We start from the raw sequence: 14247 nt of genomic DNA, 5'->3' as shown, positions 1-14247 counted from the left end.
GGCCGTTTATATACCGGTGTTCGATTCTGCAGGCTAAATCATGCTTTCATATACGGTAGAGGATCGGCTTGCTCGAGCTGGTCCATTCTGCCTTTTTTATTTTATTTTATTTTTTAATTTGTCCTCTTCTGTCGTCCGTCTTATTCTCCAACTCCGTCCATTGTATGAAGGACTCGATCTGTCCCCGCTTCGAAACAGCAGATGAAACAGGGACGTAGCTCTACACCCGCCGGGAGGATCTTTTCGGCAACTAGAGTCCGAGGTCTGGGGGAACTGCCGTAGAATCAATCAATGATCTACGTAGTATATAGTCCTGACGCGAGTTTGAGATGTCGCATGCGCATATCCAGTGGGAATGATGATAGATTGGCGCGTGATGGTGTCTCGCGCATTTGACCAACAAGATGAAGCTGTGGCTATCCCCTATCGAGAGAAGATCTCCAAAATGTGGGGGATGAAGAAAGTGATTTATCCTGCAACGATTCCGGAGTAAAGCCAGAATTAGCATCAGCCGGCATTCAGGCAAAAATTGTCTCGGCTGAAGGAATTGAAACATCCAAGAGTATCGGATCTTTCTGGAAGACGTACTGTTTATGTCCGGGATGACACCTTTCCTGTATAGGAACGGATTATTGAATGGAATTTTGATTGAGCCGGTGCATCATGAGATATTTATACAACAGATCGTCGGGTCTGCATTGATTCTATCTCTTTCGTGTCTTTCGTGGCTTAAGACAGGATGACGGTGGTTGTTCTCCACCAGTGGATGATGGATGAAAGAGTTGAGGACTGAGGGGAGATTCACCGCGCTGAGAAACAGATGAATGTAAGTATCAGGAAGCATCCCCCGCTCCTGCATCTTGTCAGCAAATTGTGACACTTGAAAATTCGAGGCCTTGGATCACAGCCTGAGATGATGGAAGAGAAGTTGTCCCATCTCTCGAAAGCTCACGAGATTGGAGCACATTCCCACGAACACCAGCCGCAATAGTTTCTTGACGATAGTCTACTTGTGAGGTGAGCCTGGAAATGGGGGTGATTGATGACAAGAACCCACTATCTAACTACTGAATCGTCTTTTATCTACAGGGTGTCAAGCAAGTCCTCTCACCAGGTTAAAAACTCACAGCGCCTAGTCGGACTCCCTCATTGGGTGCACTTACAGAAACTATACTTATATCACCAAGATCCGACAAGAAGCATCCATCAAGCATTCGCCAAGAGAAGCCAATTTCTATTTTCATATTCCCCACTGGAAACTTATTGAACAAGGTCTCCTGTGGAATGCATGGATTCCTGTGAAATGGCTTGCATACCCACTGTGTTCAGCTACCATCACGCGCTATCATCATGCTGATCGTCAAATCCACGAACGGATCTAAGCGCTGCTGACAGTGGCCGGACCATTGCGATGCTTGCCAGCTAGATAGATATTTCTGTTTCCTTCTGATACAAGATAAGTAGGTCCCGTATATCGAATTTCCCCTTCATTTTCTCTGTTGACGAGCTCTTAGAACAAACAGACTGGCAAAATGGACGCGAAAACCAAGATCATTATCAAAGCCGTGGTCATTCCACTTGGCTTCCTCATTTTTATTCTTACGATATTCGGCATCTTCCTTCTCAAATGCCGGAGGGATCGCAAGAAAGATGAACGGGAAGGACTGAATCATTCGTTCTCGCCGTATGAAGCGTGGCAGACTGCCCAACCACCTCAGAACCAGTGGCCCTCGAACCAGAACCAAAACCTGTATCAGTATCCGATATCGACGCCTCAGATGCAGAGACTTCCCCCCGTGGCTATTCCACCACCATACCACCGTCCGATTGATATGAAGGGTCAAGTGTGATGGGGAAGGAACACACGGAAAGAAGAGGTAGGTAAGGGCTCAGGGAATACTGCTTGGATACTTCGAAATTCTAACTCTCAGATGTGTCCAGAGCTCCAAAACACTTTCTGCTGGCAGGAGGATAAAGAGAACGGTATGGACCGCTGAGATCACATTGGACCTGAGACGATTTCTTCAGGTTGTCGTGTGTATATAAAAATCGCAATCACTATAGGATATGAGTCAAGCGTATAGGAGAATACATGTCCTATATTTCACATCATCTCATATCTTGAAGAAGGAACACGAAAGTTTGTGAAGCCAACAGAAAATCTCTCGACCAAAGCCTTCAGCAACCCGTAAGTTGAATACTAAGAGCGCAGACCCTATTTGGCCGGTTGTCTTCCCCTACATGATCTTATACTGCTATATAGGACGTTCTATCGAAATAATCCAGATCGAGAGTATGTGAGTAATGGAAGGATCGATTCTGTTGGTAGAGCAGAGTGCCAGCGTGGGCTTTCAAACAACTCTCATCAATTTGGGCCTTGGATATACTCCAGAGATTTCAGATTCCGGGGACTCGATGGAAAATCATCTTCAGACTGAAGAGAAGGTTTTTTTGATCGTCTAAAGCTGCCTTGAACAAAGTAAATTCGAAGAATAGAAGTATGAGAGAGTCCGGTGTTCCCTAGATGATTGCTGGAAACTCGAGTACCTCACAGTGAGTAACAGCAAGTTTCTATCTGCGCATATCCTCAAAAGATCAAACTTTTACAAATCCAGACCTTTTACCTTTTTCCCTCTTTCCGAATCCACGGGCTTATCTGCAATAAAAAGCCTCTCTTCCTGAAGATCCAGGAAATCTCTTCCAGCTCTTGTACACCAAACGGACTGCTAGATGTTGCGACTCACGGGCACTTGGAAGCCACTACCAGCTCATGTGAGGACATCCCCATGTCTCCCAAAGCTACAGTATACTGATCGAAGAATGTATGCCAGTTCTATCAATTCAAGAAGCAACAGTTCTCGCCCCTGTCCAATCTCCCCACCGAAATCTTGATCCAAATCTTCTCTTACACCGGGTTGCGCGATACCTTTGCCCTGGGAATCAGCTGCAAACATCTGCTAAACGTCCTTTGCGCTACAGCATTTCACGGATCCTTCATATGCGATAAACTCATTTGGGATGAGAATCTTCACGATGTCCTGCCTTTCAGCCCCGTTCTATCTCTCCTGTCACTCTTATGGCCAAGACAATTGAACGGGAATCCCAGGACAGATGTGCTCTTTTGCGTGGTATGCCTCAGTGTCCGGCCGAGAAAGAAGATATATTGGGAGGACAGTCTACAAAAGAAGATTAGCAGAGATTTTTGGCACAGCTTGGAGACCCAATGGGAGATAAAGCTTCTGTGCCCCCAATGCAACCTTCGGGACCTAATGGGGCTGCTATTCCCGGATGACTTTGCTCTTTTGTCGAGATCGGTGGTGAAATCGCATGAGAAGAGCCCCTAGGCTTTATTCGAGACCGGCAATTTCTGAAACCGTATATTTGATAGGTTTTTAGGTCTTACTGTTATCCAACACGTGGGAGAGCAGCATTGAGGAATGTCCAATAGCACAAAGCAAGAACTTTCTCTATCCAAATATGCAGAGACATTGCAGTGGATCTGTTACTCTGACAAGCCCACGTGGGGGCCAGCATTGGCTGTGATCCTGTCAGTTGTTGGTGGTGCTTGTTCAAATGTCAGCATTCGATGAGAACTGCACTCATTCGGTGTGGGGGAGATCGAACCTTACATCACCCCCCAGTCCTGGATTCTCAGCCAACTCAGTCGAGATCAGTTCCTTGCAGCAACTCCTGTGTATAAAAAAGCTTAGAGTCTTTGACTCGAGGTCGGTATAATTGGAAGTCGTCACCTGGACTCTCGCTCTTGTTTTGTGTATACCTCGAGGTTCAGAAGACGGCCGACAGCCACGCCACAATGCTCTGGGTACAAGTGTTATTGCTGGTGCTATATGCTCCTATCGGCTTGGGACAGTCTATTGATGGGATCTATGATCTGGTCCGTCGAAGAATACCCAGACATGCCGACAGCTTCCGGTTTTCCTTGGTCGACTTCAACTCGACCGGTAACGATCAGTTCGTGGTGTCATCAACGGACAATGACACAATCTTGGTTGAGGGGAGTACACTCAGCGCTTTATCCTATGGGTAAGCACTCTCAGACGATAATTTAACAATTCTACATGCCTGTTGCTGACAAGGACAGTCTGCACCGCTACCTCGCGGATATCGCGCATGTTGACATCTACTGGTACATCGGGAGTCAGCTACATCTGGCACCGACACCACTTCCTCATCTGTCCCAGCCACTGACTGGCTCAAGTACGGTTGAAAAACGATACCACTTTAACACAGGTATGGATATTTAGAGCCAGCGAGTTCCATTAGAGACTGACATTATAGTGACCTTCTCCTACACAACGGCATTCTGGTCATGGGAAGACTGGGAGCTCCAGCTAGACTGGATGGCCCTACGCGGAATCAATCTGCCGCTTGCCTGGGTAGGTCAGGAGAAGATACTCGTCGAAGTCTTCCGCGAGACTGGTATGACAGACGCAGAGATCTCAAGCTTCCTGAGCGGTCCCGCATTCCAGGCCTGGAATCGATTCGGAAATATTCAAGGCTCCTGGCATGGGGAGCTTCCGTATTCCTGGATTGATGCTCAGTTCGAGCTCCAGAAGAAGATTGTCCGCCGTATGGTCGAGTTGGGTATGACGCCAGTTCTTCCTGCTTTTACAGGGTTCGTGCCCCGGGCGATTACTCGAGTCCTTCCGGATGCTACTGTGGTGAACGGCTCTCGATGGAGCGGCTTTGATGAGAAATACACCAACGACACCTTCCTGGAGCCATTTGATCCGAACTTCGCTCGTCTCCAGCGCAGTTTCATTCATAAGCAGCAACAGGCGTACGGCAACATCACGCACATCTACACGCTGGACCAGTACAACGAGAACGACCCGTACTCGGGCGATCCTGAGTATCTGCGCAATGTCACCCACAACACCTGGCAGAGTCTTAAGAGCGCAGATCCCGATGCCATCTGGATGATGCAGGGCTGGCTATTCTACTCCAACTCGGATTTCTGGACAGACGAGCGCGTCCATGCATACCTGTCTGGCGTCGAAACTGACGAGGATATGCTAGTATTGGATCTTTTCTCTGAGTCGCAGCCGCAATGGCAGCGTACGCAATCTTACTACGGCAAGCCGTGGATCTGGTGCCAACTGCACGACTACGGCGGTAACATGGGACTGTATGGCCAGGTGATGAACATCACGGTGAATGCCACTGATGCCCTGGCTGTTTCGGACTCCCTTGTCGGATACGGGCTCACAATGGAAGGGCAAGAGGGAAATGAAATCGTGTATGACTTACTCCTCGACCAGGCCTGGTCTTCTCGTCCGATCGATACAGACAGCTACTTCCACGACTGGGTCAAGGCGCGGTACTCGACCGCGCGAAGACACAACGTCCCTCATGAACTCTATCAAGCATGGGATATCCTGCGGACGACGGCCTACAACAACACGAACTTGGCAACAGCGACGGCGGTCTCCAAGTCAATCTTCGAGCTACAGCCCAAGCTGACAGGCCTGGTAAACCAAACCGGTCACCACCCTACCGTCGTCAATTACGAAGCATCCTCTCTTGTTCGCTCATGGAAATTGATGGTCTCCGCCGCATCAGAAAGCACCGCTCTGTGGTCCCACCCGGCTTTCCGCTACGATATGGTTGACGTCACCCGCCAGGTGATGGCCAACGCATTCATTCCAATGTATCTCAACGTGACTTCTACGTACCAGAAGGGCGGTCCTATCTCTCAACAAGGAGATAGTCTCATCCGACTGCTGCGCGATCTGGACGCCGTCCTCTCCACCAACGACAATTTCCGCCTCGCCACCTGGATTGAATCTGCGCGGACTTGGGCGAGAAACGACACAGAGGCTGACTTCTACGAGTATAACGCCCGAAACCAGATCACTCTCTGGGGACCAAAGGGGAGATCAACGGCTACGCCTCCAAGCAGTGGGGTGGCTTGATCTCGTCGTACTATATCCCTCGCTGGCAGATGTTCCTCATTACTTGGAGGAGACCCAGCGAAAGCTATACGCGACGAGTGAAGTCGCAAATTTCGCAATTCGAGCTCAAATGGCAGGTCCAAACCAGTATGCCACAGACTAAACCTGGCGATCTACGGCTATGCTGGCAGATATCAGCCACAAGTGGCCATTGGTCTTTGGGAGTAAGGGGTAGACTGCGACTATGACTAGAAAGACTATGCACAACTTAGATATAGAAATAGATATATAAGTGTGTGTGTTCAATGCACTTATGCTTCGCATCATAGATTTGCCCGGGGTTCCTCGGCTACCTCCCCTAGAAGACCCTTGAAGCCCGCAAACCCGCGGGCCTTGACATCCGCAAGGAAAGCCCGAAACCGTCCCACCCCTCCGAGATAAAATAAGGTCGAAGTAGCTTTGCCAGGCACATTCTGGCCGAATAGCCACTGGGGAACTAGCCTAAGCAGCAACCCGTCTGAGATTTGGTCACAGTGCTCCCCCCATTCACGCTGCGCTTCCTCCGTCGCTTCAATCAGGCATGGGCGGTTCTCTAGCCGGCTCACTTCCTCCGCCTGTTTGATCAGATCCACGATGAAACGGACATTCTCCTCCGAGATGGGAGGGATATTAGCAAACGGCGTCAGCGGCCCATTGATCATCAGCAGATTCGGAAAGTCGGGCACAGACATGCCCAGGTAGCTCGCGGGGCCCGCGGTCTTCCAGCGCTCGCGGAGGCTGTCGCTGGGATTACGGCCCTGGATGTCCAGCCGCACATACGCGCCGTCCATGGCGTCGTATCCCGTCGCAAAGATAATCACATCCAGCTCATGCAGCTTGTCGTCCGCGGTGCGGATCCCCGCCTCCTCGACCCCCGTGATCGGATGCGCCTTGACATCCACCGCGAAGACGTTCTCCCGGTTGAACTGCTCGTAGTACCCGTTCGCGCACGGCGGCCGACGCGCAAACAGCTCCGTCGGCATCAGCGCCGCGCGCTTCTGCGGATCCGTCACGATCTCCGCGATTTTGCGCCGCAGGAACTTGCACGCTGCCTCGTTGGCGGCCGGGTCCGTCACCAGATCCGAGAACCCGCCGAAGAGGAACTGCAGCCCGCTCCCGGCCTGCCAGAGGAGCTCGAAGGCTTCCTCGCGGTCCGCGGGGGAGAGCGCCATGGCCTGCCGCCCGAGCTCGGGGAAGCCGAGCGCGAGCGCCGAGGTGCGCGCCTCCGCCCAGAGCTTGGGGTAGGTGCGGGCGATCTCCTCGCGCTCGGACGGTGTGAGCTCGCGGTCGCCGCTGGGGACGACGTACTGTGGGTGGCGGATGAAGACGTGGAGCGATTTGACGGCGTCCGCGATGGCGGAGACGATCTGCACGCCCGAGGAGCCGACGCCGACGAGGCCCACGCGTTTACCCCGGAGATCGAGCTCGGGGCTCCAGGCGGAGGTGTGTCGGATCTCGCCCTTGAAGGTCCGTTGCCCCGGGATGTCTGGGTAGTTCGCCCGGGTGAGCAGGCCAAGTGCCGTCAGGAGGTATCGCGCGTGGAAGACGTCGCCGGTCTTGCAGACGATGCGCCAGGTGCTTGTGGCCTCATCCCATGTGGCGCTTGTCATGTGCGTGTTGAACTTCATGTGTGGGCGTAGGTCGTGCGTGTCTGCGATGTGCTGCAGGTAGGCTAGCACCTCGGGCTGCGTGACGTACCGCCGCTTGAGCGGGTACTCTGTGTCGAACGAGTAGCGGTACAGATGCGACCAGGTATCGCTCCTGGCGCCGGGATACCGGCTCCAGTACCAGGTGCCGCCGACGTCGCTGGCAGCGTCGATGGCCTTGACATTGAGGCCGAGTTGGAGAAGGGATCGGAGGGCGTATATGCCGGCGAAGCCGGTGCCAACGACCAGAGCATCGAGATGGTGTTCCGACATGATTTCTTCTTCTAGGCTTAGTGATAGAAATGCGTTTTTTCAATGAAGAATTATGGAGCAGGCATCGGCGGTTTATATAGGTTCCTCAACACGCCTTCGCTCGTCTTGCGGCAGACTATGCAGGGATCTCTATGCAGAACCCCCTCACTCATGCACGATATGCGCTACACGTCCGCATCACTATTGGTGACCACGCCGGCTGTCTGCTTGAATGCAGCCGCAAAAGCGCTACTGCAAGTAAAACAAAAATAACCACAGTCGAATCACTTCAGGCGCGCTAATCAGGAGCTATATCGCTGCGAGCCTAGCAAAAGCTCTCCATCAGCTAGCTAGGGTGGACGAACCATGTTGCGTGTCTCGAGAGCCCCTCAGTATACGTGTGATCAACATGCAGTGGCCTTTTCAGGTGGTTATAGACATGTCCCTCGGTCTGTCGAATGCGTCGAACACCTGACGTCCTCTTGTGCGCTCCTCCTCCTCACCCAATTCGGCTCCTGTACGGGTAGAAGTTTGACTATCTTTCTGATTAAATTGCTTAGCGCCATCGTTTTCCTGCAAAGTAACACCCCCGAGAGCTCCATGAACGGCGCACTAGATGCTACTTGGATTAACGAAACAGAAGGATCTTGGGTATCTGATAGATAGACTAACTCTCGTGCCCCGTAGTTTCCTTCATAATCAATATTGACAGTCTGACCTCACCGTTCCTTCATGCATACACGAGCTTCCTTGATCCACGCTTACAGCTTGGACAACAGGAAAGCAACAGCACCAGGCACATTAACCGTATAGGTGAAATGCGCCGCGGTAATCACCAGCGTTCCCTCGCACACCAGATCTCCAAGCGCACAGTAGATCTTGGTACGGTCCGTAGGGAAGTTGGGGATACGGCCTCCATCCTGCTTATTGCGCGTGTCGCCGAACAGCACAACACCCCTAATCAGGTTCTTGACATTATCAGGAAGATTGCGGATGGCGCCATGCATAACGGCTGTTCCTTGACTGTTTCCAGGCAGGTCAGCATTGTGCGTCAGGAGGTTTTTCTTTTTTTTTGGTGGCGGGGGCTGTGGTACCTGTATCCGCCCGCAACGATCTGGGTGTCTGGGCACTTGGATGCTGCGAGCTTGAATAGATCCGTCGCCTCATCGATGGCGACCTGTGTCGTGCCCTGGGGCAGAAAGTTGGAGGCTAGGTCAGCGGTATAGGCTGGTCCGACGCCCTGGCAGGCGACCTTGAATGGACGGGCGAGTTTGAGGCCATTGCAGACTCCGGGACCAGTGGAGATGCCCTGCTTCGGTCAGTCTTGACCATCATCATGGGGATGGGTGGTATGCAAACCAGAAGGCCAGGTTCGGTGGATGCTCTAGCGAAGATGAAGGTAATGGGCTCACAGGGACCGGTGCGAAGCTCGTTCTCGGGAATAGCGACTGTACCGTTAGCATGGACCTCGTTGGGTGGGGGGGGAGGGCAATACTTTGACGCTCATCGAGGGTCACTGGACTGGCCAGAGCAACAGCTGCGAGGGCGAGGAGTGCAAACTTCATTGTTGCTGGATCTGAAGGAATCCTTGATCTGCTGGTTCTGCTGATTCTGCTGCTGTAAGACCTCATTCCATGAGACTCCCATCGCCTTTATATACCCAAGTCTTGCAGTCTTTTATCGGAATCTGGTCTTGAGCTCGTTCAGAGTCTCCTCTTCATTTGACCCAACGGCGCATCCAAGAAGGGTCTCATCCTCGGTAGCAGAATCGCGATTCTCATCCATATTGGTCAATTTCTGGATTCAATCTCCCAGTGCCAATCTAGAAGTCGAGCAACCGAGGCGAAAGATGCACATAAGGCCTAACCAAAGTACGGCTTCAGTGTTGCCAGAACTTGCAATACCCCCTTGGCGAGAAGTGTTGATTTATTGCTTCTCCATGGCTCGCGGTTTCTCCGCACAAAGAGTCTTGGCTGCATGGGAAATGCCCTGAAGAGTGCGGACGCTGTGCAGTATGCAACTTGATTGATGGATTATGGTAACTGCTGGTTCTTGACCATTCGGCTTCGGTATTTGACAGTGGATTCTGTTGCTGTTCTGTGTAGTGTTTTGGTGGTGAGTGTGGGAGGGGGACGGGGTTGGGATACTCTGTTCTGCGATCCGAGGTATATCTGCGAGACACGCCATTCTCAGGACAATTCTTGAGGACAATCACAGAGCCTTTCACTGTTTGAGCTCTTTCTCTGTCTATCGAGTCCACCTTTCACCAACAATGATGATCTCTAGACTGGTCCACTGGACGATCTCCCTTGTCCCTTCTACAACCACCTCAGAGATTAGCGAGTTAAGGCGCTAAAGAAGCTACATAAATCTCTTTCCTCCACAAGAACCGAGGTATGTCGATGCGGTTGAGCTAATGAAGTCAAAGCCTAACCAGTTCGGTTTCTAGATCGGGACACTGCGATGCGTGAGTGGCATCCTCAGGTCAGTCAAGTCTCGTGTGTTGACGATCGAAAGAGATCCAGCATCGAAAGCTACTGCATCCGAGACAGACTCGATAATCTGCTATCCACATAATGCTTCTATCCGCCATACGTACTCATCGTCAACCTGACACTCACTGACACTTGACACTCGGCACTCGGCACGTCTAGTCGACATTCAACAGTAAACAGACCAGACCACAACCCACGCGACAACAGCGAGGGACCGTGCTGGTCTCTTTGGGCCACAACGATCACCAATTAACGAGCATGGTCGCCAAACTCCCGAATCTGCTGACGGCGGCTGGTCTGACCACCGCCGCCAACTCCACCATAATGGGGTTGGGGGGAACCCTGTACCCTCGCACAGGCCACGCTGGGCGGCTGCACTGCGCACAAATGCCCATGACTGCCGTCTACCCGGACCAGTCCGACTTCGAATCCATTGCCACGCTGACTGCGGATGCGTCGTCGACAGTGTTCCGATCCCGGCGCAGACGACGACCCCCCATGGGCCGTGCTGGACTCGAAGTTCCGCGTGCCGCAGGGTGCAGGGGCTGCGGGCGGCTCGATGCGAGTGTGTACGCGCGCATTCCGGGGGACTTGCACTGCCGTCTTGACGTATCTGGTTGCTGAGAAGGCGGCGGACGATAGATAACCTGAGGGACTTGGGGGGGGGTTGATTTGTCGGTTAGTTAGTATGGGTTAGATGGTTCGTCCATACGTTTTGTAATTAGTAACTGATAATGGTAATGTGAGTTCTTTGTATATCTGATTTGATTCGTTCGCTATGGAGTTGCCGGCATCAATTTATGTACAGGTGGCATCTCATATATCTTTATCCCACGGCTCTCCCCAATCTTCTATAAGTTATAACTTATTCATACACTCTCTCATGCACGAAAGGTCGGGATTGGAATACTAACCGAGCTCGTCCTCGCTGTAATGCTGATAGACTTCAGCCTGTTGCTGGTTGGTCGCTGAAGATGGTACTGAATTATGCATGCTCCGCATGCTGGAAAGGCTCGATCTGAAAAGTGAGCTTAATGTGCTGGTGTCCTCGCTCGCGAGGCGTAACCTAGGCGAGCTTGGGCTGGACGGTGGTTGGTGGTATAAAGTCGCTGCAAGTCGCTTGACTGTCGCTGTCAAGCATATACGGTGTCTTCACCGACACAGATCATTATAGATCGATATATCCCAGTTTCGTAGAAGATCTGCTCTTCCAGATCGCCGGATCTCAAAAGGGTTGACTAGAAGGCATGGCCATATCGCGATCCTCTGTCGTAAGTTGCAGCCATGGTATGGCTGTCGTAAAAGCAACGCAGCTCGAATATAAATCCGGCTACAATAGTGACCTCGGTCACTCTAATAACCAGTTTAGAGCATTGTTCACAAGCGCCTCGCTCGTCAAACTGTGATCATCGAGAAGGGTAGACAATTTTCCAGATTCTTGGGCGGGACCCCTGGCATACGATGGCGGGATTAGAAGTGTGGAGTCGGATTTGAGGCTTCCTGTCAGCCCGAGGATCCCAGATTCATCACCCGTGTTGTACTGGGACGTCCTTGGCACGCTGTTGTTCAAGGGCTGCTGCCCGGGTGTTTGTCGCTCGGCCAGAATAGCAGTGTGTTCAATGACAAATCGAGCCAACCAGTTATCCGAAGCGAAGGGATCGCACATCGTATCTTGGTAGGTTGTTTGAAAGTCACGTAGGCGGGTGATCTGCAGATTTTGTTAGCGTCAACTATGCCGTCTTGCACATTCCTGGGCAGTGTGAAACTTACAACCTGTCCGAGTACCGGCCAGTGCTTCTTCAGATCCATCAAGTATTCGAAGTTCGAAACGAGATGCTGCCGTGCCGTGCGCAATTCCGGCAATTCCTCACTCAGCATAAGAGTCTGCATATGGGCACAGGAACTGACGATGGCGACATGGCTATAAAGGAAATAATCAAGCTTGCAATCATCCTCCTTTGAGAAGCATTCAATAATTTGCGAAACAGATTGAGCGCTGTTTCTGCACTGTGCCACGCCGTCCGCGATGGTTGTCGCGGTCCCTTTCGCGCGAGCATCGAGAAAGGGAAAGAACAGCATCTGCCGGAAGTGCTGGTATTCCATATGCATGGCGAGGAACGTTCGACCAAGGCCTTGTTTGGCGAAGACAGCGAGATTTGCGGTCCTGTAGGTCAAGGTTGGGGGTAGATTCTTGACCCATCCATCCAAGCATTCCGTCAACAGAGGAACCTCACTCAGATAGGAGTCAAAGGTAATGACGCCGCGACTGAGCCGTGTAAGAAGAACGCTGATTCTGGTGTAGATCTCCAGAGTGCCTGCCATCTGGGCCCACATGTCACTCCGCGACGATGACTGCACGGAGTTCTCCCGCAGGAGTTCCGGGTCATACGTATTGAATGCCACGTCGTCTACCTCAGGAAGCACGTTCAGGCTACTCAGAGAGGCGCCTGTGTTCACAGACATGTCAACGATGGTCCACGGGTCAGCAGCGCGGATCGAGAGCCATGTCCGGCGACGCTCCTCGCGATGAACGACAGTCGAGTTCGGCGGCATCGTCCACAATGACAGTACTTCCGCGTGCGCACGGGCTATTCCGATGTAAGCCTGCTTCGCCTGGGCATCTCCCTCACCTCCGACAAGATGTCCCAGCAGAACCGCCCCTTGGACGGTCTCCAGGCTAGCGTAATTCATTCTCTCCTGGAACAGGCGAATAGCTTCCGCGGCATATATTTTACCACGGGATCCCGGAGCAACGCCATCAAAGATGGGATTCTTGGAGAATCTGCCTCTTAAATGAGTTTCTATGCGATGTTTCATTCCACTTCAATGGGTGACCTACCTCGCAGCGAGCGCACACATGGCATGCACATGAATCAAGGACGCTCGGCCCTCAATCAACAAACGAAGAAAGCTCGCCTCGTGGAACAATGTATGCGCAACATTGTGGATGAAACGAAAGTACAACGCTACCAGTTCCTGAAAGAGGACCGGGGTCGCCAGCAGATACAGATCCAACAGCGGCTCCTCGGGCGGCAATTCCCGAACGCGCACTGGCCGGACCTCATGCCGGGGCGGTTCTGGAGGTGGCAGCTTCTCCGCCACAGGGTGATGAGATGCCACAGCGCCGTTTGCTGACGCAAAGACGCCGGGTTCCGTGCTGAGACTGCATGGAATAGATAGTGATAGACATAGTTCGCAGTTATTGAACTTGTCCCCTGCTGGGACACAGCGCCTTTTGCGAACTCTATATGGCGCCTTGGTCAGCGTCCTGCAATCCACAACCGGGGGTTGTATCTCAAGTGTAGTTCTTACCGACAGGTTGTGCACGCTCCGGCCCGTGGCCTTTTATCTCCGACAACCATGGTGGAAATGATTATTGATATTCATCAATTGACTCAACCTCATTAGGAATTAATTCTGGCAATAGTAGTACATATTGAGGGGACCAGGCGACAATCAGCTGGGCAGGATCAGCGAGGAAGAAAGGGTAAAAAAAAAAAAAAGGGAAAAATCAGACTTGAAGTCGCGTTGTTGTTGCTGCTGGATGGTGACTAAGCAGAAAAGAGGGAGACGCCAAATATGTGTCTGTGTGCACTGTGCAAACAGGATGCGCGAATGATCTTACTTTCGCCAGATATCTCTGATTTTATTCACAGCCTCAAAATGAAACCCAGGGACTGAGTGTGTTGAAACGGAGTTTGGGCGTACAAATTCGCAGCCCGCTTCAGTGAACACCGCAGTCGGCCATGAGAGAGATACTCGACAAAGGTATCGGACTCGAGTGACTCAAGTCGCCCTTCCGCCCATCTAAATTTGCCATTCCTTCCCTAGCAGAAAAAAAAAATAATAATAATAATAATCCCTAGCTTGGCATGCCAGCTTATGCTATTTTACTCCATC

General features: G+C 51.8%; 5 protein-coding genes across 5 annotated transcripts; 2 read left to right on the top strand and 3 right to left on the bottom strand.

Annotated features, from left to right (window-relative positions):
• Positions 1 to 1532: 1532 nt before the first annotated feature.
• Positions 1533 to 1997, top strand: ACLA_081210 (uncharacterized protein; the record flags this gene model as incomplete). The annotated part of the gene is made up of 2 exons (XM_001267859.1): positions 1533 to 1844; positions 1944 to 1997. The coding sequence occupies 2 exons, from the start codon at positions 1533 to 1535 to the stop codon at positions 1995 to 1997; spliced, it is 366 nt and encodes a 121-aa protein (XP_001267860.1).
• A 1817-nt stretch (positions 1998 to 3814) lies between these two features.
• On the top strand, positions 3815 to 5936 carry ACLA_081200 (alpha-N-acetylglucosaminidase; the record flags this gene model as incomplete). Its single annotated transcript, XM_001267858.1, has 3 exons — positions 3815 to 4044; positions 4103 to 4251; positions 4300 to 5936. The coding sequence occupies 3 exons, from the start codon at positions 3815 to 3817 to the stop codon at positions 5934 to 5936; spliced, it is 2016 nt and encodes a 671-aa protein (XP_001267859.1).
• Positions 5937 to 6238: 302 nt separating this feature from the next.
• ACLA_081190 (flavin-containing monooxygenase) lies at positions 6239 to 7873 on the bottom strand (the record flags this gene model as incomplete). Its single annotated transcript, XM_001267857.1, has 1 exon — positions 6239 to 7873. The coding sequence occupies one exon, from the start codon at positions 7871 to 7873 to the stop codon at positions 6239 to 6241; it is 1635 nt and encodes a 544-aa protein (XP_001267858.1).
• A 740-nt stretch (positions 7874 to 8613) lies between these two features.
• On the bottom strand, positions 8614 to 9417 carry ACLA_081180 (cutinase family protein; the record flags this gene model as incomplete). Its single annotated transcript, XM_001267856.1, has 4 exons — positions 8614 to 8875; positions 8947 to 9161; positions 9212 to 9300; positions 9348 to 9417. 4 exons carry the CDS (start codon positions 9415 to 9417, stop codon positions 8614 to 8616), a joined length of 636 nt encoding a protein of 211 aa, XP_001267857.1.
• Positions 9418 to 11695: 2278 nt separating this feature from the next.
• On the bottom strand, positions 11696 to 13709 carry ACLA_081170 (putative C6 transcription factor; the record flags this gene model as incomplete). Its single annotated transcript, XM_001267855.1, has 4 exons — positions 11696 to 12055; positions 12118 to 13129; positions 13187 to 13591; positions 13660 to 13709. The coding sequence occupies 4 exons, from the start codon at positions 13707 to 13709 to the stop codon at positions 11696 to 11698; spliced, it is 1827 nt and encodes a 608-aa protein (XP_001267856.1).
• Positions 13710 to 14247: the final 538 nt, after the last annotated feature.

Source organism: Aspergillus clavatus, genomic scaffold (assembly GCF_000002715.2).
Source record: "Aspergillus clavatus NRRL 1 1099423829806 genomic scaffold, whole genome shotgun sequence".
NCBI lineage: Eukaryota > Fungi > Ascomycota > Eurotiomycetes > Eurotiales > Aspergillaceae > Aspergillus > Aspergillus clavatus.
This window is presented reverse-complemented; position numbering and strand designations above follow the sequence as displayed.